The sequence below is a fragment of the Spermophilus citellus genome (genome assembly GCF_964194105.1).
Source record: "Spermophilus citellus genome assembly, chromosome: 3".
NCBI classification, from domain to species: domain Eukaryota; kingdom Metazoa; phylum Chordata; class Mammalia; order Rodentia; family Sciuridae; genus Spermophilus; species Spermophilus citellus.
The window spans coordinates 231,794,315-231,816,011 of NC_138184.1; the positions used below are offsets into that span (position 1 = coordinate 231,794,315).

Genomic DNA, 21,697 nt, shown 5'->3' on the forward strand with positions numbered 1-21,697 from the left:
ATGATTCTAGATATTTGTTGATGCCTTCAATATTTTCTATTTTATTGGAGTAGAAGTTTTCATAATATTTTCTAATTATCTTCTGTATTTCTGTAATATCCATCATATTTCCTTTTTCACCATGGATGTAATTTGAGTTTTCTCTCTCCTTCTCTTCATTAGCATGGCTAAGGGTTGTCAATTTTATTTATTTTTTCAAAGAACCAACTTTTTGTTTTGTCAATTTTTTCAGTTGTTTCTTTTGTTTCAATTTCATTGACTTGAGCTCTGATTTTAATTATTTCCTGTCTTCTGATTTTGGTGTTGATTTGTTCTTCTTTTTCTAGGGCTTTGAGATGTAATATTAGGTCATTTATTAACTTTTTCTTCTTTTAAGGAATGAACTCCATGCAATGAACTTTCCTCTTAGTAATGCCTTCTTTTCCTATCCGTATCCCTTTAATTTCTTAGTGTCCCAGAGATTTCGATATGTTGTATCAATGTTCTTATTTACCTCTAAGGATATTTTTAATCTCCTCTTTGATGTCTTTTGCAACCCATTGTTCATTCAGGAGCATATTATTTAGTTTCCAGGTGTTGGAGTAGCTTTTGTTTTTTATTTTATCATTGATTTCTAATTTCATTCCATATGATCTGAGAGAATGCAGGGTAGTATCTCTAGGTTTTTGTATTTGCTAAGAGTTGCTTTGTGGCATAACGTACAGTCTATTTTAGAGAAGGATCCATGTGCTGCTAGGAAGAACATGTATTCACTCATTGATGGATGAAATATTCTTTATATGTCAGTTAAGGCTAAGTTATTGATTGTATTATTGAGCCCTATAGTTTCTTTGTTTAGCTTTTGTTTGGAAGATCTATCCAAACAAAATCTCTATTTAAAGAGGTGTGTTAAAGTCATTCAGAATTATTGTGCTGTGGTCTATTTGATTCTTGAACTTGAGAAGAGTTTGATGAATACAGATGTTCTATTGTTTGGGGCAAATATATTTATAATTTTATATCTTGTTGATGTATGCTCCCTTAAGGAGTATGAAATGTCCTTATTTATCTCTTTTGATTAACTTTGGCTTGAAGTCTACTTTATTTGATATGAGGATGGAGACCCCTGTTGGCTTCTGCAGTCCATGTGAGTGGTATGATTTTTCCCAACATTTTTCACCTTCACTCTGTGGATGTCTTTTCCTATCAGATGAGTCTCTTGAAGGCAGCATACTGTTGGGTCTTTTTTAAAAATCTAACCTGCCAGTCTCTGTATTTTGATTGGTATGTTTAGTCCATTAACATTCAGGATTATTATTATTGAGACATGGTTTGTATTCTAGATATTTTTGTTTATTTTTGGTATTTAACTGGACTTGATTTCTCCTTTGATTGGCTTCTCCTCTAATCTAGTTCCTCCCTTTGCGGATTTTCATTGTTGTTTTCATTTCCTCCTTGTGTAATATTTTGCCAAGAATATTCTGTAGTGTAGACTTTTTGCTGTAAATTCATTCAACTTTTGTTTATCATGGAAGGTTTTTATTTCATCATCAAATCTGAAGCTTAATTTTTCTGGGTATAAGATTCTTCGTTGGCATCCACTTTCTTTTAGAGCCTGGTGTATGCTGTTCCAGGATCTCCTGGCTTTGAGGATCTAGGTTGAAAAATCTGCTGAAATCTGAACTGGTCTTCCCCTAAATGTAATCTGATTTCTTTCTCTTGCAGCCTTTAAAATTCTATCCTTATTCTGTGTGCTAGGCATTTTCATTATAATGTGCCTTGGTGTAGATCTGTTGTTATTTTGTACATTTGGTGTCCTATAGGCCTCTTGTATTTTATTTTCCAATTCATTCTTCATGCTTGAGAAATTTTCTGATATTATTTCACTGAAGAGATTGTACATTCCTTTGGTTTGAGTTTTTGAGCCTTCCTCTATCCTGATCAATCTTAGATTTGGTCTTTTGGTGGTATCCCATAATTCTTGGATGTTCTGTTCAAAGTTTCTTACCAATCTCACTGTGTGGTCAACTTATTTCAAATCTTATTTTTAAGATTGTACATTTTGTCTTCATTTTCTGAGGTTCTGTCTTCCAAGGGATTTAATCTGTTGTTGGTGATGCTTTCTATTGAGTTTTTTATTTGGTTTATTGTTTCTTTCATTTCAAGGATTTGTTTGTTTGTTTTCAGAATCTCTATCTCTTTCTTGAATAATCTCTTGCTACCTCTATTTGCTCTCTTATCTCTTTGTTGGAGTGATAGATTTTTTTGCCTGTATTTGCTCACTTAGGTTATTCTTTAATTCCCAGATCATTTTAATTATGGACATTCTGAACTCCTCTCTGACATTTCATCCACTGCACTATCTATGGATTCTATTGTTGTAGTACCTTGGTTTGACTGAGGCACTTTCCTCCTTGTTTTTTTTTTTTTTTCATGATGTCAATTGTCTTCCTCTATTGCAGTGTAGATCTGAAGTATTGCACCTTCTACCCTATTATCTTAGAGTGTCCCTTCAGGTTACCAATACCTCACCTTTAAGGGGGACATCAATATTACAGCACCCAACATAACGAATATGCAACCATAAATCAATTAGGTTCTATTTTGACAGTTACAGATATGTCACTATAAACAGAAATGATGAGTCTGGTTATCTTCTACCATATAGTCAGTAGGTTTGTACAACAGTTTACAGTTCCTAATGGTAGAGGGGGGTAGGCTGTGATGTTTATGAGGAAGACTGTAAGAATATAAAGGTATTAGATTATATGACTAGTGTAAGTGTAATCAGAAGGAGTTGGCTGCTAGCAGGACAACTCCATGCAAGTCTCTCTGTTACCTCTGCAACAAGATGACTGTCAGCACCCCTGGTAGAGACCTCTGGAGCAGCGAGGCCTAGAGGGACCTTGGTAAGGCTAAACCAGGTCCTGGTTGCTGTCCCTATTTAGAAGTGGTGATGTCCCACTTTGTTGGCAATGTCCCACTTTGCTGGCAGCTGCAGAAAAGTATAGACACCTTGATGTTGGGCTATGGAGCTACACTTTGGTGAACAGGGAACCACAGTGCGCCTCTCCGTATCGGCATGGTGTGCCTCTCCACAAGGGTGTGGTGTGCCACACCTCCAGCAGGCCTCTGTCCAAGGTGGCAGGCTCACTTCCTACTCCTAATTATCACAGTAGACTTGGCTAAAAGTCACCAGCAATATCCATGCCACCAGGGGCTATGGTTGGGCTCATTAGTACAGTGTTTGCCAGGCATGTGTGAGGCACTGGGTTCTATCCTCAGTTTCACATTAAAAATAAACAAATAAAATAAAGGTATTGTGTTCATCTATAACTAAAAATATTTTTTTAAAAAAATATACATACTACCACCTAAATGCTGTGCTGTCTTGAAATTTTCTCTGCCAGATTAATTAGTCCATCACCCTTAAATTCAGTTTCACAGAAAGTCTCAGGATATAGGCAAAATGTAGACAACTTCTTTGCCAGAATGTAACATGAATGGCCTCTAGTCCAATTTCCAATAAGTCCTCCTTCTCCTCTGAAACCTCAGGAGCCCAGTCTTTATTGTCCACAGTCCTATTGGCATTGTGGTCTTCTGAGCTCCCACCAGAATCTCTCATTAAACTTTGCTTACAATGTCCTAAATCTTTTTCAGCCTGCATGTCTCAAGTTTTAAAAATTCCTCCCCAAAATCAGCAGCAAATGGTTCTGAACCACATGGTGTAAATCCTACTTCTTGATATCAATTTCAGTTTTAGTCAACTTTGTGTCACTGCAACCAAAAGATCTGACAAGAACAATGTACAAGAGGAAAAGTCATTTTTGGCTCATGGTTTCAGAGGTTCTGTCCTTTTTCAGCCAATTCCATAGCTATGGGCCCAAGGTGAGGTAGAACATCATAGGGCTAGGGCATGGTGGGAATAAAGCATGCCCTTACCTCAGTCAAGGCAATAAGGGAGTAGAGAGAGAGATTCTCACAAAAAACAAACAAACAAAATATATAAATCCCAAAGACAAGCCCTCGGTTACCTACTTCCTCCAGTCCTACTGAATATGCTCACAGTTATCACCCAGTTTCATATCAGTGGATTAATCCACTGATCACGTCTAACTCTCAAAATTTAGTTGCTTTACCTCTAAACATTCTTGCATTGTCTCACACGTGAGCTTTTGGTAGTTGCCTCATATGTGAACTACATCAAAATGGGAAGGAAGGTTGGACCATCAGACTGGTCCAGAGAGAGAAAAGCAGAAGTGACATTGGGTCATCAGTAACCCGAGCGAGGCCTGACGACTCTGAGAGGGCGTGGGGGGTAAACCCTAGTTTGAACAGCTGTGGGTAGTTATGGTGGGGAGCACACTAGGGCTGTGGGACTCAGGTGTCCCCTACCCCCTGAGGAGCTTTGGATAAAACCCCACGTCTAGGGACCAGACCCAAGTGGTCCTAACAGCCACTGGATTCAGAAATGAATCCAGCTTAGAGCCACTACTGTGTTAGCTGAAGATCTGGGCCACTTATTTGGGGCTTATGAATTCTTTCTAGAAGGAGACTATGCAGAGAATGGTTTTCAATGGACCAAGTGACCTGTGGACAGAAAGCTACATGGGCAGAGTGAACACTGTAAATTGGTGTCACACCCCCAGACAGTTTACCTGGTCATGGATGTAGCTGAAGTCCAGTGTGGCCGACTCCCACAACCTGAGGACATAGGACAAGGGGATAGTGGACGTCTTCCATTCATAAATGCTGACACAACAGGGTGAGAACCTAGGGCAAACTGACAGTGCAGGCCTTCCACTCACAAACACTCCCGTCACAGCTGAGGGCCTGGACAAGTCAACAGGGGACATCTTCCACTCACAGGTGCTGACCTCTCAGATGACAGGCACACAGATGAGACAACATGAGGAAGAGTGTCCCTACAGTGGACCATGGACTAAGGGGACACAGGCGGCTGATCCTGCCCCAGAGTCCAGAACTTCCATGGAGGGCAGCAGGTCCACATCTGCCACCCTGGGCAGTCAATTGGGTCTAGAGCCCACCCTGTCCTGTCAAACCAGCACTTTTGGGATCATAGCCATATCCTGCATCTAACATCAACATGCATCTAACATCTAACAAAAACCACAAAACTCACCAGCTAAATCTAATGACCAATTTGGTTGAAAGCCCTTGTTTAGGGAGATATACACATGAGAGTATATTTCACTTATTAAGACATGGCCCTCCTACCCATGATTCTGGGGCCTGTGTAGGTACCCCCATGTGCAACAAGGCACATACACAGGACCGTCCCTCCATAGTCACTCCCTGAGTGTGCATGCACTCTTCCACGTGCACATGTACATATAAGAAGGACACGCCATGGGCATCCCCACTAGACGCAATGGACCCTACACAGGTGCTCACTTGCCACCGTGCATGCTTGCCACAAGTGTACCCCTGCTGTTATGATATCAGCAGGAGCCGGGCAGTCAGACCAGTGGGAGCCATGGCCATAATGGACATTCTGGATTTGCAGGTCTGGGCCATCTGGCTGTCCATATTCCCTTTCAGTGAGGCCTTAGGCCTTGCAGCCCGGCCTCCTCACTCTGCCCACACAGGCCCACTCCCTCCCCGAGCCTGCTCCTGCCTTCTCAGGTCCCCTCTGTCTGTAATCCACTGATCTTCCTCCCTCAATCCTGGCCACATTCAGCTGCCTGATGACCACAACCACCTGGGCTATCAGACCTTGCTCTCCTCAAACTCCCTCGCACCGTGATAGAACCTCTGGGCACCTCACTTATATTAAAAGGCTTCCAGTTATTTCACACGGGAGCCCAACCCTCCACCTGCCTTCCATGCCTGACACCTGCCTGAAAGCCTGGCAGAGGCAGGATGTTAGGTGACCCTCCTGGGCAACAAGAGCAAGGCCACAGGCAGCCAAAAGGCTGTGGCAGCCAGGAGACCACGGTGCCCTCCAGGACTGTTTGCAGCAGGTGCAGCCCAGCTTCACGGGCACAGGGGCTGCAGCACCCAACGCAGAGACAAGCCTAGTGTAGCAGGCACATCACTCTATCTTAGAAAGTCACCAGCAGCAGATGCACGGCCAGGTTCTGCCGCCTCCACACACCAGAGGGGCCGGCCAGAGACCACTCCAGGCCCACCGCCACCTCACTGGGAGGATCACCATTCCAGGCCCACAGAGTCCCTGCTAATGGGCAGCAAAGACCCCACACACCCAGTCCGTCCTGCTCCTGGTGACAACTGGCTGCCATCTGGGAGTCGAAAATGATTGTGTTATGGTTTAGATTTGGTGTCCCCAAAATGTTCTCTTGTGAGACAACACAAGGAGGTCTGGCGGAGATGACCTGGTAACCTCATCAGTGAATTCATCCCTGGTGGGATTAACCACGTGGTGGCTGAAGGCAGGTGGATGTGGCTGGAGGTGGTGGTTCATTGTGGTGTAGCTATGGGGTGCTTGTTTTGTGTCTGGAAACTGGAGTCTCTCTCCATCTGCTTCCCGATCAAAACATATGAGCTGCATCCCTCGACTACACTCTTCCGCCATGATGCTCTGCCTCATCTCAAGCCCCAACAAATGGAAACAGCTGTCTGTGGATTGAGACCTCTGAAACCCCAGCCCCCAAATAAACTTTTCCTGCCCTACAGTTGTTCTGTTGGGTCTTTTAGTCACAGTGGCAAAAAAGCTGACTAAAACAGATTGGGTGCTTTCACTAGGGAACTGCCTGTCCCCAAGGTACAACACACACACACCCACAAGTGTGCAAGACACACAACATACTGCACACAACATACCACACACACACTACATGCATGCTACAACATAAGTGTATGTGTGTAGCATATAACATAGAAGGGTCCACATGGTACACAACATATGACACACTACAAACAATATAAAGCACAGAATATGTCACATAGACAAAGTACATGACATATCGCACGCCACATGGGGAACTACACAATGCACAACACAAACACTCCACAACACACAACATACCACAGAGAGCAACGTTCCCAGGGAAGGGAGAAGTTCACGGTGCAGAGTAACTGACATATTTATAATGGTGCATGCTGTGGGCGATCCACCGACATCTGCTCTTTGCCTCCATGGTGCAGAGCCCAGCAGTCAGCACCTTCATGCGCCTGCCTGTCTCCACAGCAGGAGGGGACAGCACCACTGGGTGCCTGCCTGATGCACACAGGTGGTCTGTGTGAAGGTTAGAAGTGGGCATTGTCCCACTAAAAGAAAGGCCTTGAGCCAGCTGCCTGCAGGTGACAACAGAGCAAGATCTCTGTCGGTGGCTGGCGCAGCCCTACAGCTCATCCTGGCTTTGCAGCTGGCCCATAGCTTGAGCATGAAATGAAACCCTTCACCCAGCTGTGGGAGGCAACCATTTCTCCCCAGCAAAACCTGTGTGGCCACAACCTGCAGAGCTGGGGAAGGACTGTGGGGAGCTGGCGCAGAGCGAGGCCCTGGGGAGCGACAGGGAGGTGGGATCTGACCCCCTGCAGCCCCTTCCCCCTGTGGAAGATCACTGGACTAGCACAGGCTTGTGAAGGCAGAAGAGCGACAGGGAGGTGGGATCTGACCCCCTGCAGCCCTTTTCCCACTGTGGACGGTCACTGGACTAGCACAGGCTTGTGAAGGCAGGAGAGCAACAGGGAGGTGGGATCTGACCCCCTGCAGCCCCTTCCCCACTGTGGACGGTCACTGGACTAGGCAAGGCTTGTGAAGGCAGTAGAGCGACAGGGAGGTGGGATCTGACCCCCTGCAGCCCCTTCCCCACTGTGGACGGTCACTGGACTAGCACAGGCTTGTGAAGGCAGGGGAGCGACAGGGAGGTGGGATCTGACCCCCTGCAGCCCCTTCCCCACTGTGGACGGTCACTGGACTAGGCAAGGCTTGTGAAGGCAGGAGAGCGACAGGGAGGTGGGATCTGACCCCCTGCAGCCCCTTCCCCACTGTGGACGGTCACTGGACTAGCACAGGCTTGTGAAGGCAGGGGAGCGACAGGGAGGTGGGATCTGACCCCCTGCAGCCCCTTCCCCAATGTGGACGGTCACTGGACTAGCACAGGCTTGTGAAGGCAGGAGAGCGACAGGGAGGTGGGATCTGACCCCCTGCAGCCCCTTCCCCACTGTGGACGGTCACTGGACTAGCACAGGCTTGTGAAGGCAGGGGAGCGACAGGGAGGTGGGATCTGACCCCCTGCAGCCCCTTCCCCACTGTGGAAGACCACTGGACTAGCACAGGCTTGTGAAGGCAGGGGAGTGACAGGGAGGTGGGATCTGACCCCCTGCAGCCCCTTCCCCCTGTGGAAGACCACTGGACTAGCACAGGCTTGTGAAGGCAGGAGAGCGACAGGGAGGTGGGATCTGACCCCCTGCAGCCCCTTCCCCACTGTGGACGGTCACTGGACTAGCACAGGCTTGTGAAGGCAGGAGAGCGACAGGGAGGTGGGATCTGACCCCCTGCAGCCCCTTCCCCCTGTGGAAGACCACTGGACTAGGACAGGCTTGTGAAGGCAGGAGAGCGACAGGGAGGTGGGATCTGACCCCCTGCAGCCCCTTCCCCACTGTGGACGGTCACTGGACTAGCACAGGCTTGTGAAGGCAGGGGAGCGACAGGGAGGTGGGATCTGACCCCCTGCAGCCCCTTCCCCACTGTGGACGGTCACTGGACTAGCACAGGCTTGTGAAGGCAGGGGAGTGACAGGGAGGTGGGATCTGACCCCCTGCAGCCCCTTCCCCCTGTGGAAGACCACTGGACTAGCACAGGCTTGTGAAGGCAGGGGAGCGACAGGGAGGTGGGATCTGACCCCCTGCAGCCCCTTCCCCACTGTGGAAGACCACTGGACTAGGACAGGCTTGTGAAGGCAGGAGAGCGACAGGGAGGTGGGATCTGACCCCCTGCAGCCCCTTCCCCCTGTGGAAGACCACTGGACTAGGACAGGCTTGTGAAGGCAGGAGAGCGACAGGGAGGTGGGATCTGACCCCCTGCAGCCCCTTCCCCCTGTGGAAGACCACTGGACTAGGACAGGCTTGTGAAGGCAGGAGAGTGACAGGGAGGTGGGATCTGACCCCCTGCAGCCCCTTCCCCACTGTGGACAGTCACTGGACTAGCACAGGCTTGTGAATGCAGGGGAGCGACAGGGAGGTGGGATCTGACCCCCTGCAGCCCCTTCCCCACTGTGGACGGTCACTGGACTAGCACAGGCTTGTGAAGGCAGGGGAGTGACAGGGAGGTGGGATCTGACCCCCTGCAGCCCCTTCCCCCTGTGGAAGACCACTGGACTAGCACAGGCTTGTGAAGGCAGGGGAGTGACAGGGAGGTGGGATCTGACCCCCTGCAGCCCCTTCCCCCTGTGGAAGACCACTGGACTAGGACAGGCTTGTGAAGGCAGGAGAGCGACAGGGAGGTGGGATCTGACCCCCTGCAGCCCCTTCCCCCTGTGGAAGACCACTGGACTAGGACAGGCTTGTGAAGGCAGGAGAGCGACAGGGAGGTGGGATCTGACCCCCTGCAGCCCCTTCCCCACTGTGGACGGTCACTGGACTAGCACAGGCTTGTGAAGGCAGGGGAGCGACAGGGAGGTGGGATCTGACCCCCTGCAGCCCCTTCCCCCTGTGGAAGACCACTGGACTAGGACAGGCTTGTGAAGGCAGGAGAGCGACAGGGAGGTGGGATCTGACCCCCTGCAGCCCCTTCCCCCTGTGGAAGACCACTGGACTAGCACAGGCTTGTGAAGGCAGGGGAGTGACAGGGAGGTGGGATCTGACCCCCTGCAGCCCCTTCCCCCTGTGGAAGACCACTGGACTAGCACAGGCTTGTGAAGGCAGGGGAGTGACAGGGAGGTGGGATCTGACCCCCTGCAGCCCCTTCCCCACTGTGGACGGTCACTGGACTAGGCCAGGCTTGTGAACGCAGGGGAGTGACAGGGAGGTGAGATCTGACCCCCTGCAGCCCCTTCCCCACTGTGGACGGTCACTGGACTAGCACAGGCTTGTGAAGGCAGGGGAGCGACAGGGAGGTGGGATCTGACCCCCTGCAGCCCCTTCCCCACTGTGGACGGTCACTGGACTAGCACAGGCTTGTGAAGGCAGGGGAGCGACAGGGAGGTGGGATCTGACCCCCTGCAGCCCCTTCCCCACTGTGGACGGTCACTGGACTAGCACAGGCTTGTGAAGGCAGGGGAGTGACAGGGAGGTGGGATCTGACCCCCTGCAGCCCCTTCGCCACTGTGGACGGTCACTGGACTAGGCCAGGCTTGTGAAGGCAGGGGAGCGACAGGGAGGTGGGATCTGACCCCCTGCAGCCCCTTCCCCACTGTGGACGGTCACTGGACTAGCACAGGCTTGTGAAGGCAGGAGAGCGACGGGGAGGTGGGATCTGACCCCCTGCAGCCCTTTTCCCACTGTGGACGGTCACTGGACTAGGCCAGGCTTGTGAAGGCAGGGGAGCGACAGGGAGGTGGGATCTGACCCCCTGCAGCCCTTTTCCCACTGTGGACGGTCACTGGACTAGGCCAGGCTTGTGAACGCAGGGGAGTGACAGGGAGGTGGGATCTGACCCCCTGCAGCCCCTTCCCCACTGTGGAAGACCACTGGACTAGCACAGGCTTGTGAAGGCAGGGGAGTGACAGGGAGGTGGGATCTGACCCCCTGCAGCCCCTTCCCCACTGTGGAAGACCACTGGACTAGCACAGGCTTGTGAAGGCAGGGGAGTGACAGGGAGGTGGGATCTGAGCCCCTGCAGCCCCTTCCCCACTGTGGAAGACCACTGGACTAGCACAGGCTTGTGAAGGCAGGGGAGTGACAGGGAGGTGGGATCTGACCCCCTGCAGCCCCTTCCCCACTGTGGACGGTCACTGGACTAGCACAGGCTTGTGAAGGCAGGAGAGCGACAGGGAGGTGGGATCTGACCCCCTGCAGCCCCTTCCCCACTGTGGAAGACCACTGGACTAGCACAGGCTTGTGAAGGCAGGGGAGCGACAGGGAGGTGGGATCTGACCCCCTGCAGCCCCTTCCCCACTGTGGACGGTCACTGGACTAGCACAGGCTTGTGAAGGCAGGAGAGCGACAGGGAGGTGGGATCTGACCCCCTGCAGCCCCTTCCCCACTGTGGAAGACCACTGGACTAGGCCAGGCTTGTGAAGGCAGGGGAGTGACAGGGAGGTGAGATCTGACCCCCTGCAGCCCCTTCCCCACTGTGGACTGTCACTGGACTAGGACAGGCTTGTGAACGCAGGGGAGCGACAGGGAGGTGGGATCTGACCCCCTGCAGCCCCTTCCCCACTGTGGACGGTCACTGGACTAGGACAGGCTTGTGAAGGCAGGGGAGCGACAGGGAGGTGGGATCTGACCCCCTGCAGCCCCTTCCCCACTGTGGACGGTCACTGGACTAGGCCAGGCTTGTGAACGCAGGGGAAGATACCTGAGCAAACACACCCAGAAGTGGAGAGTTAAGTCACACGCAGGAACACCTCGGCATGTGACCACACGCCCTGACATGCACTCACCCCACATTCGCACACCCTCACACACCCACACACTCACAAACCCATACACATCCTCACACACAAGCATACACATCCTCACATGCCCTCACACATACACGCTTGTATACACATGCACTCACATGCAAGCACTCATGTCCACACCTACACCTACCTACACACTCATGCATGCACATGAATGCACACACACTCTCATACACACAATTACACATGTATAGACACACCCAAAAGCACAGACACATGTGTGCAGTACATGGCTTCCAGTACTGGAGACGGCGCCAGGTAGAGCAAGGGTCAAATGTGTGGGCTCCTTAAGGAGGAGGCCTGAGAGTGGGCTGGCTGCTCCCAGAACTCGGTGCAGGACACCTGCACGCTTTCCTCGCTACTTTCAGTTCACCACAAGACAAAGAAGGACACATTGCAGGGAGGCAGCCTCCCTCTGAGGTGACGTGGTCCTGCTGCTGGGAGTACTCGATGGGGCCTTGTCACAGGCCGGAGCCTGCATGGCCTCAGCTGGCGTGACCACGGCACTGGGGCACCACTCCTGCCCTGCATGTGGGCATCCCAGGAGAGCTGCCTGGCCAGGGCACCACCCTGACGGCCCCAGTGACTCTGGCTCACAGCCACAGGGCAGCAAGGCCTGGCAGGTGGGTCTGGTCACCGCACTTGGGAGCCCAGCACCTGTCCAGAAGCTCCAGGCAGGAGCCCCGGGCACGCTGCGTGCTGCCTCCCCACCTGTGGCTCCGCAGGCACCTCCACTAGGCTTTTTACTTCAGACATTTGAAAATAAAAGGGTCTCCCCACTTCACGAGGCGCGCCCTCCTGCCAGGACTGGGCACAGGAGCTGCACTGGATTCCTACTCACTCGTTTCCTGTCACGATGTAGCCTGAGTCCTCTTCCTCAGAAGGCTCCACTTGCAGCTGCAGGCCCTCGCTAGGCGGGGCCCGGGCCCCGGCCCTGGGGCTCTGCTCCTCCTGTAGGGCCCCTGGAACCCAGGCCTGCAGCACGCCGAGCCCAGCAGCCCTGGGCTGGGAGCTTGGCTTCTCCGGCAGTGGTTTGGAGTAGGTGTGGCTCTTCACGTTCTCCACCCCAGCATCCTCCTCTTCCCAGGACAGGGAGACCTCGGGCTCCTCCGGTTTCTTGGCTTCTGTTTTAGGGTGCTCTTCCAGAGTGGGGGCTTCAGGCAAGAGTGGAGACCTGTGATCCTGCACACGGTCCCCAGGGGAGGCACTCAGGAGGCTGACCTGGAAGAAGGAAACTCCTGTGAGACAACATCCACAACAGTGGCATCTGTACAGAAGAAACATTTGGAACTAAGTCACCGGAGGCGGAATGGGTGGCCTGAAATGGCAACACGGGAGGAGGCCAAGCCTTTTCCCTGGGCCTGTGTCCAGCATCATATCTACATGCGGAATGGCGACCCAGCCGAGGCTGAGGCACTGGGCCACTCAGCAGGACTTCTTGGAGAGCCTGACTTTATCGTCAGTGTACACGTGAGACTCTGAATTTTAAAAACAGCCACTGAGATTGCAAGATCTCACTCCTCCAGGAGCAGTGAACACACACAAATAATAAATGAGTATCACAATTCACATTCACTGAGCTCTTACAAATACAAAAGCTCCATACTAGACACGTTAAGAGCATAAACTCACCCGATCTTCATGAAAGCCTAGGAGTTGCGAACTCCATTCACCCCGTTCACAGGTGGGAAGACTGACCATGGAGGTGCACCCCCAGCATGTCATGGGGGCAGCACTCACCCAGCTTCATCCCCAGCCCTGGACACAAGGCTCCTTGGCCCTCTTAATGGCATTCTGACCAAGGAATGTGATGGTCACAACATGAGCACTGACCACAAACCAGAGGCGGACTTGTGAACACATCTCGCTGATCACCCCCCAGCCCATGATGAGTGCTACTCTGATCGGTGATCTGCCGAGGTCAGACATTGTACAATCTGCATGGACCACAGAGACTGTGACGGGCAGATCCAGAGTCTGAACTCAGGTCTAACGATGCCCCCGATGTCAGCTCAGCAGCATGACCTGGCTTCCTGGTGTGTGCTACACCATGCAGCAGGGTGGTTTTAAACAAGACGTGTGACATGTGACGTTAGACAGAAACAGGAATCAACTTGCTTTACCCAAACACGTTTATTTAGGAAATTAAGGAAGGGCCCTGAAGGGAATCTTTCCCTTTTTGACTAAGTATCCTTCATAACTTCTCCTTTCGTGGTTTTCAATATTTAAACAAAACAGTAGTTTGGTGAAGATATTTGCTTAAATTTGGATCCTGAATTACAACAGTGCACAGTGCTTAAGTTACCAAACGGCTTCAGAACAATAACCTTAGGCTTTTTGAAGGAAAGGGGATAATATTCTCACTTAGGTGGCATTTCACACTAAGAGGGAAAGGAAAGAGTTGGTAAATGAGTAAGAGCTCAGGACACCCAACATTTAAGCACTATTTTTTGAAAAAAATTGATTGAAAATGCAGTCCAAGCAGTAACCCTAACCCTAACCCTGACCCTGACCCTGACCCTAACTCTAAACCCTGACCCTGACCCTGACCCTAACCCTAACCCTAAACCCTTAACCCTAACCCTGACCCTGACCCTAACTCTAAACACTGACCCTAACCCTAACCCTAACCCTGACCCTGACCCTGACCCTGACCCTAACCCTGACCCTGACCCTAACTCTAAACCCTGACCCTAACCCTAACCCTAACCCTGACCCTGACCCTGACCCTAACCCTGACCCTGACCCTGACCCTGACCCTGACCCTGACCCTAACCCCGACCCCGACCCCGACCCTGACCCTGACCCTGACCCTGACCCCGACCCCGACCCCGACCCCGACCCCGACCCTGACCCCGATCCCGACCCCGACCCTAACCCTAACCCTGACCCTGACCCTGACCCTGACCCTGACCCTGACCCTGACCCTAACCCTAGGAGACAAGCAGCAGTGGGAGGGGTCCAGCATCCCACCCGGGCGCAGCCCCGGGATGCCACCTATCTCCTGGCCCCCACTTCCTAAATTCAGAAACTATTTCCTGACCCACTGCTCCCTTTGCCACTCCGACAGAGTGCCCACCACTGTCAGGATTTAAAATCCATGTTTCCTTCCTTGCTAAGCCATGAAGGTGATCTAACAAGAGAACTGCTCGCCCGAGTCGTTTCCCCCTCCAACAACAGCTTCAAGGAACCACATGATGACCCTGCCCTGCTGAGTCGGCTCTTCTGCATCTGTGTGGTGTGCACAGAGAAGCAGGCTCCTGAGCGAGGGTAACCAAAAACTAACAAAGCCCATAGGACCGTGGAGGTGACCAGAGAGAAGAGACCTCACAAAACCTGTGCATGCACTGGAGGGAGAAGCGCTGCCCAGCGGGCCCTTCTGAAGGACAGCAGGCCCACACCTGCACCGCCGAGCCTGGGCCTCCACAAGGCACCGCAGCTGAGCAACTGCTTATGGAATCTCAACCACCTTAAATCTAGTTCAAGTCGACTGTGCTGCCAGCAGCTGCCAGGTCAGCATGCAGCCAGGCCACCATCTCTGTCCAGCCAGGCACCGCAGGCACGATCCTGTGGTCTGGGGAACAGGCCTGTGCTGTCCTCATTTGGTCTTGGCATCCCCAGGCAGGGAAATCCTGAGAATATCAATGTTGTTCATCTCTTGTGTCTTTTTAATTTTCTATGATGGATGTGTATTAGCTTAGAATCTGAAAACAGTATTTTGATGTATCCTATAGCATACACAATGCTGTATGTACTTTTCTCGATTTTGACATTATGAGGATTTCTCCTGTACTTTCCAGGGGAAAAACACTTTGCAGATCATAAATGTTGGAAGCCTTGGACAGAAAGATCTCGGTCCACCCCTGGGTTTTACATAAGCCACTGTGCATGCAGCATCCATTTTACCTCATGGAAACGCCCATCCTTCTTGTCCGCGAGAGCTTCGTCACCTGTAGGAGACAGGAGCATTAGCCACATCCCACAAGACATGAGCAAAGGTGTCACAGTGTGTGAAAAGACGTCCTGGAGCCCCTCTGAACAGAAGGCATACTTCCTGCGCTGGCCCCGCTCCTAGCATGACACAGTGTCCGAGAAACATCCATAAAGCAGATGTCTCTCCAGCTCCACCAGAGGCAAGAAGTCAGCACCAGCTGGCCTGCCAGCTCCTGGCCCTGGGCCTCAGCACCCTGTACCCTCAGCAGAGCCCATTGAGCCTGCACAGCCAACTCTTCCAAGCCACAAAGAGCAGTGTCCATCCAGGATGGCTGCACGTCCACTGACTCAGGTCATCCGGCTTGGGCAACGATTCTCTCCAGGTCAACGCCCTACACACGACCTACCCCCGATGTGTTGTGCCCAAGCCACATATAGGCTCCAGGTCCCCTCCTCCCTGAAGCCTGCTGGGCAGGACCTGGGCCTTCTGTGGGCAGATGTGCACTGGTGGTTGCCCAGCGCGTACTCACTGTGGCGAGGCTACTTTCCCTTTCTGTGTTTCCTACCGCAGTACCCAGTGAGCCTGTGTCCCAACCCAGAGGAGAAAGGCCTGTTCCCTGCACCTGGCTTTCAGCTCCTGTTCTTAGACACCCACCACCTACAAGGCATCGATTTGGCAATTTGCTAGGGCTCCAAGAACTCTGGGATCAATCCCGTGGAGCAGGGCTGGTCACAGAACACCTGTCTGCCAGTGGCTGCCTAATCAGTGAAGGCAGCAGGGAGGTGATATCCATTGCCCCCGGCAGCTTCAGAGGGTGGGCACAGGCAGTCAGATGAAGCCCTCTGGCTCCACTGTTCAATGTTTGACAACACCTATTCCCAGGATCCAAACAAAGACGTGGCCTCACTCCGGGCTTCCTAATGCTAAGGCTCAGCACAGAGGAGCTCACCCCATGGCAGAGCCACCTGCCACTCAGCATAACTGCTCCAGAGGCTCAGCTGGAAAGAAGGTTTTAGAGCAGAACCTCAGACAGATAAGATCATTCATACGAACTCCATCTCCCCAGCAGGAAGGAAGCATTTCAGCCTGCTGAACGGCAGGTCTAGTGCCACATATGACCACATCCCTGCCCTGAGTCCACCCCGAATGCCAAGGGCCTGGGGAGAGGAGGTCACCTTGGACTGCTGCTTCAGGCCCTCTGCCTGCCCCTCAGCTGGTCTCCCTCTGGACACTCACCTTGCATGGGGCCTGCAATTGTGCCCACCATCTCCTCCAGTTCCAGGGGGCCCGCGTGCTTCACTTCAGCTTGGCGCTGCCACAGGTCCTTCAGGAGACTCCGAATGAGCACATCTGGAGGACAGAGAAGCCAACTGTAGGTGGGTCCAGCTGTCACCAGGGAGGGGCCTGCTGGGCAGGCAGTGGTGCCATCCCAGGAGGACCACACACCTGTGGAGCATGCCACGCTGGCCGCCAGGCCGCATCACTGCTAAGGGGACGGGCAGGCAGCCCCAGGGGGCAGGGTAGAGGCCGCCCCGGGCGTGGGTGCGTGTGTGCCCTGTGAGGCAGCCTCCAGCTGGTCCTGCCTGCTCCTCTCAGTGTCAGCCCAAGGAGCTCCAGATGTTTACACAGAACCTGACAAAGGTCTTTGCACTATAAACCTTTAAGATATAAAAATATAAAACTTCACATTTTCTAAAAAGGTTAAAAATATCCTTCATATTTATTTTTAATCACTAACAGAGGTAAACCTAATTGTTTGCTTTTTTTTTTTAAGGATAAACCCAAATTACATCTTTTGGGAGAAAGCAAACCTGAGTAATTCTGAGCAAAAAGTGTCAAGAATGTATTTTTAATTAGAAAATCAATAAAATGTGAAGGAATAAGAAGAAAAACAACACCAACAGCTTCACACAGAGGTACCCCAGGAGCACGCTGCTCCCCAAAGGCACTCAGCAGGATGGGGCGGGGACTGCATGGACGTGAGAGGTTCAGGCGTGCTGAAGGAAACGCACTGCTGGGGAGGGCTGACAGAAAGTGGCGCCCTGCCAGAGCTCTGGTCACCAGAGCGTGAGCTCCTGGTCTCTAGAACCACTGCAACTTGCAGAGCCCAGGAGTCCACCCTGAGACTCCACGGTGGAATCCCTGCCACCCTGACCTGGTGCCAGCAGCCCAGGTGGGCGGGCACTTCTTGCATTTCCCCAGTGACTTAGACAGGGGACCCCACTGCTGCTCATCTCTGTGAGCCCAGAAATCTGGGAATGTTCCCATAATGTCGGGGTGCACTGTGTACCTGAAAAGATCTTTCTAGTCCCCCTGCAAGTCCCTGTGGGTGAGCCACTGTGGAGGGACTGGAGACCCAGCTGGGGAAGCAGCTATCAGTCAGCGCTGGGACGCGCTCTGCGCACACATCCCGAGCAGACCCAGAGCCAGCTGCTGATTCTGCAGCACGTCCACCCGGCCCAGTGCTCCCCTCCCTTCCTCCCTCCCTGTGGGGGCCAGGGTCTACCTCTGTTCCCTGTGTGCCCAAATGCCCCCTAGAACTCAGCTCCAGTGCAGGGACCTACCCCAGGTCTCCACAGAGCAATGGAAAGGGGTTTAGGAGGTGAGGGGAGGTGAGGGGCCCTCCCTCCCCACCTCCCTCCACTTCCCTTTCACAAACATAGTCCACTGCTGCTGTGCACAGCGCCCTCTCGAGGTACAGAGAAGGACCGGTAAGCAATGGCCTTGCATGCATGCGAGTTTCAACTCTACCACCAGAGGTGGAGATGAACGATTAAAACATACATACTTAGACTGCCTGGTGGTGACAGATCCTACGCAGGTAGGAAGGACGGGAGCTGGGATGGACGGTGGTGTTCTCAAAGGATTATTGGAGAAGGAGGTCAGAGTGTCTGGGACAACAAACAGGGGAAGAGGTGGGCAGGGACAGAGGTGCTACAGGCCTGAGACCCCAAGAAGGCTCTCCTTCTCAGAGAGTGATGGGAAGCCCACACATGCTGCTGCGAGCAGTGGGGTACCGTCGGCTCACGATTTTAAAAGGACCACTCTGTAAGGTGCAGAGGGGAGCAGAGAGTCAAAAGGAAGGCACCCCCTTCAGTCACTTGAGGAGGAAGTGAAGTGGGGGCACACTCTTTTAAAGCCCAGCCCCCATGGATGGAAGAAGCGACAGAGCACAGTCAGGTACCCCAAGCTCCAAAGCTTGGTTCCCTCCATGGCACCCCAAGATTCCAAGATCTGGCGAGCTTACAATGACAATTTAAGTCGCTCTCAGGGATCCACGTGGGCTCCAGCAGGGCAGTTACACAAAGTGTCAGGACGTCAGAGGTGGGAGGCCTGGAGTCGGAGACCAACCTGCAGTAGCTCTGCATGCACAACCGCAGGCCTGACCTAGCGACTCTCACATTCTCCTGGCGTCCCCCAAACAAAGCGTCATGTGCATTAGAGGATGATCGCTGACACACGGCTGGCCTCGCTACAAGACTGCTCTGTCACAGAAGAGGCAAATCACCCACAGCAGCTTTGCTCCTCAGTGCCTTTAGTACCACCTACATACGAAGGTACGTGGTTTAGCTAACACCACTTACCACCATCACCATCCTCACCATCACTAACACAATCAGTCCTCACGTCACCTTCCTATCACCATCGCCATCCTCACCACATCACCTCATATCATTATCACCACCCTTACCCTCATATCACCACACAACCACCATCACCTCATATCATTATCACCACCATCACCATCACCCTCATATCACCACACCACCACCATCACCTCATATCATTACAGTCATTATCCTCACCATTATCCTCATATCACCACCACCATCATCACCACCATCACCTGATCACCATCACTATCATCACCACCATCACCATATCACCTCACCACCATCACCAACATCACCATCACCACCCTATCACCATCACCACCATCACCCTATCACCATCACCACCATCATCCTATCACCATCACTATCATCACCACCATCACCATATCACCTCACCACCATCACCAACATCACCACCATCACCCTATCACCATCACCCTATCACCATCACCCTATCACCAACACCACCATCACCCTATCACCATCACCACCATCACCCTATCACCAACACCACCATCATTCTATCATCATCACCCTATCACCATCACCACCATCACCCTATCACGATCACCACTATCATCCTAACACCATCACCCTATCATTATCACCCTATCACCATCACCACCATCATCCTATCACTATCACCACCATCACCCTATCACCATCACCACCAACACCCTATCACCATCACCACCATCATCACCCTATCACCATCACCACCATCACCCTATCACCATCACCACCATCATCCTATCACCATCACTATCATCACCACCATCACCATATCACCTCACCACCATCACCAACATCACCACCATCACCCTATCACCATCACCACCATCACCCTATCACCATCACCCTATCACCAACACCACCATCACCCTATCACCATCACCACCATCATCCTATCACCATCACCCTATCACCATCACCACTATCACCCTATCACCATCACCACCATCACCCTATCACCATCACCCTATCACCATCACCCTATCACCAACACCACCATCACCCTATCACCATCACCACCATCACCCTATCACCATCACCACCATCATCCTATCACCATCACCCTATCACCATCACCCTATCACCAACACCACCATCACCCTATCACCATCACCACCATCATCCTATCACTATCACCACCATCACCCTATCACCATCACCACCAACACCCTATCACCAACACCACCATCATCACCCTATCACCATCACCACCATCACCACCATCATCCTATCACCATTACCACCATCATCCTATCACCATCACCCTATCACCATCACCACCATCACCACCATCATCCTATCACCAACACCATCATCATCACCCTATCACCATCACCACTATCACCACCATCACCCTATCACCATCACCACCATCACCCTATCACCATCACCACCATCATCCTATCACCATCACCACCATCACCCTATCACCATCACCACCAACACCCTATCACCAACACCACCATCAACCCATCACCATCACCACCATCATCACATCATCCTATCAAAACATGGCCACCACCATCACCACCACCATTGTTATCAATACCATTAATACAATCACCTCCACCATCATTATCATCTTCATGAGGAACTGACTGTGCGCCTTCTGTTTAGAGGGTATACAGTTCTTTAATTGCAGAGTCTAACACTTTGATATTTATAAAAGATTCAAATAAATTCAGTAGGAGTTTATTGTTTTATTCTGTCTTTATGTGGGTTTTCCCTGGAAGACATGGATATAATCACATATCTGTGCCCTGCCTATTTTCATTGAAAATAACACAAGGAGGGCAAACTGTGTTCTCCTTCCACTGTATAAGGGGCCTCAGGAATCCGTGGCAGGTGTGTCTCACTGGAGAGTGAAAAACGCCCAAGTCGCAGGCAGGAACATGCGCCACTGCTTGTCAGGTTGTGCTGTTTTATGCTCACGGGAAGCTGCCTTGACCCAGTCTGATTTCCTGTGACAGCAACAAGGAGGCCAACGTGACTTCAGCGGGTGATGAGGAGAGCAAGTCAGCGTGTTCTCTGGTTCTTTTCTGTTTGGGGTGCTAGGGCCTTCCACATGCAAATGCCCTACAACTGAGCGTGCCCCCAGGCTCAGACTGGTTTCTAAAGCCTGTTTCATTCAGAGTCACACCCACAGGAGTTGGCACACGTAGAGTGCTACCTGACTTATAACAGGGAAGGCAGCCGGGACACATACTGGGTGGCAGACCCAGGACCAGATGTGAACCCCTCCAGAAGCAGTCACCAGGGGAGTGGTCCGTCTACACGGGGTAAATGAGCTACACCAGGGATGCCCTTTGAAGGCTGAGTTGTCCATTCTCATCCTGCAAGTGCCAGCCTCCATGGTGCGTGGCCAGGTACACACGGATAATGCACGTGTGCCAGCAGGAATGCGATTGACGGCCAGAGAGAAACCAGCACTGCCCAGAAGGCCCAGGGTCTCGAGACCTTGGTTCTACCGAGGGCCCCTGCTGGGCTGGTGAGGAGGAGAAGGACTCCCTGGCCTTCCTGCACACATGCCCGGTGCTTCTCAGGGGCATCTGCCATGTGGTCGGGGGGTGCACCATCCAGCACTTCATGTGGCCAAGGGACCACCT

The 21,697-nt window shown here is 52.0% G+C and overlaps 1 protein-coding gene across 1 annotated transcript in view; it reads right to left on the minus strand.

The window, feature by feature from the left end:
- PTPRN2 (protein tyrosine phosphatase receptor type N2) overlaps nt 1-21,697 on the minus strand; it is a 944,635-nt gene that overhangs the window by 569,047 nt on the left and 353,891 nt on the right. The window contains exons 7-9 of the mRNA XM_081285260.1: nt 16,702-16,815; nt 15,438-15,481; nt 12,373-12,752 (exon numbers count right to left, since the gene is read on the minus strand). Coding sequence (XP_081141386.1) covers nt 12,373-12,752; nt 15,438-15,481; nt 16,702-16,815 — 538 coding nt within the window. The remainder of the gene's footprint in view (nt 1-12,372; nt 12,753-15,437; nt 15,482-16,701; nt 16,816-21,697) is intronic.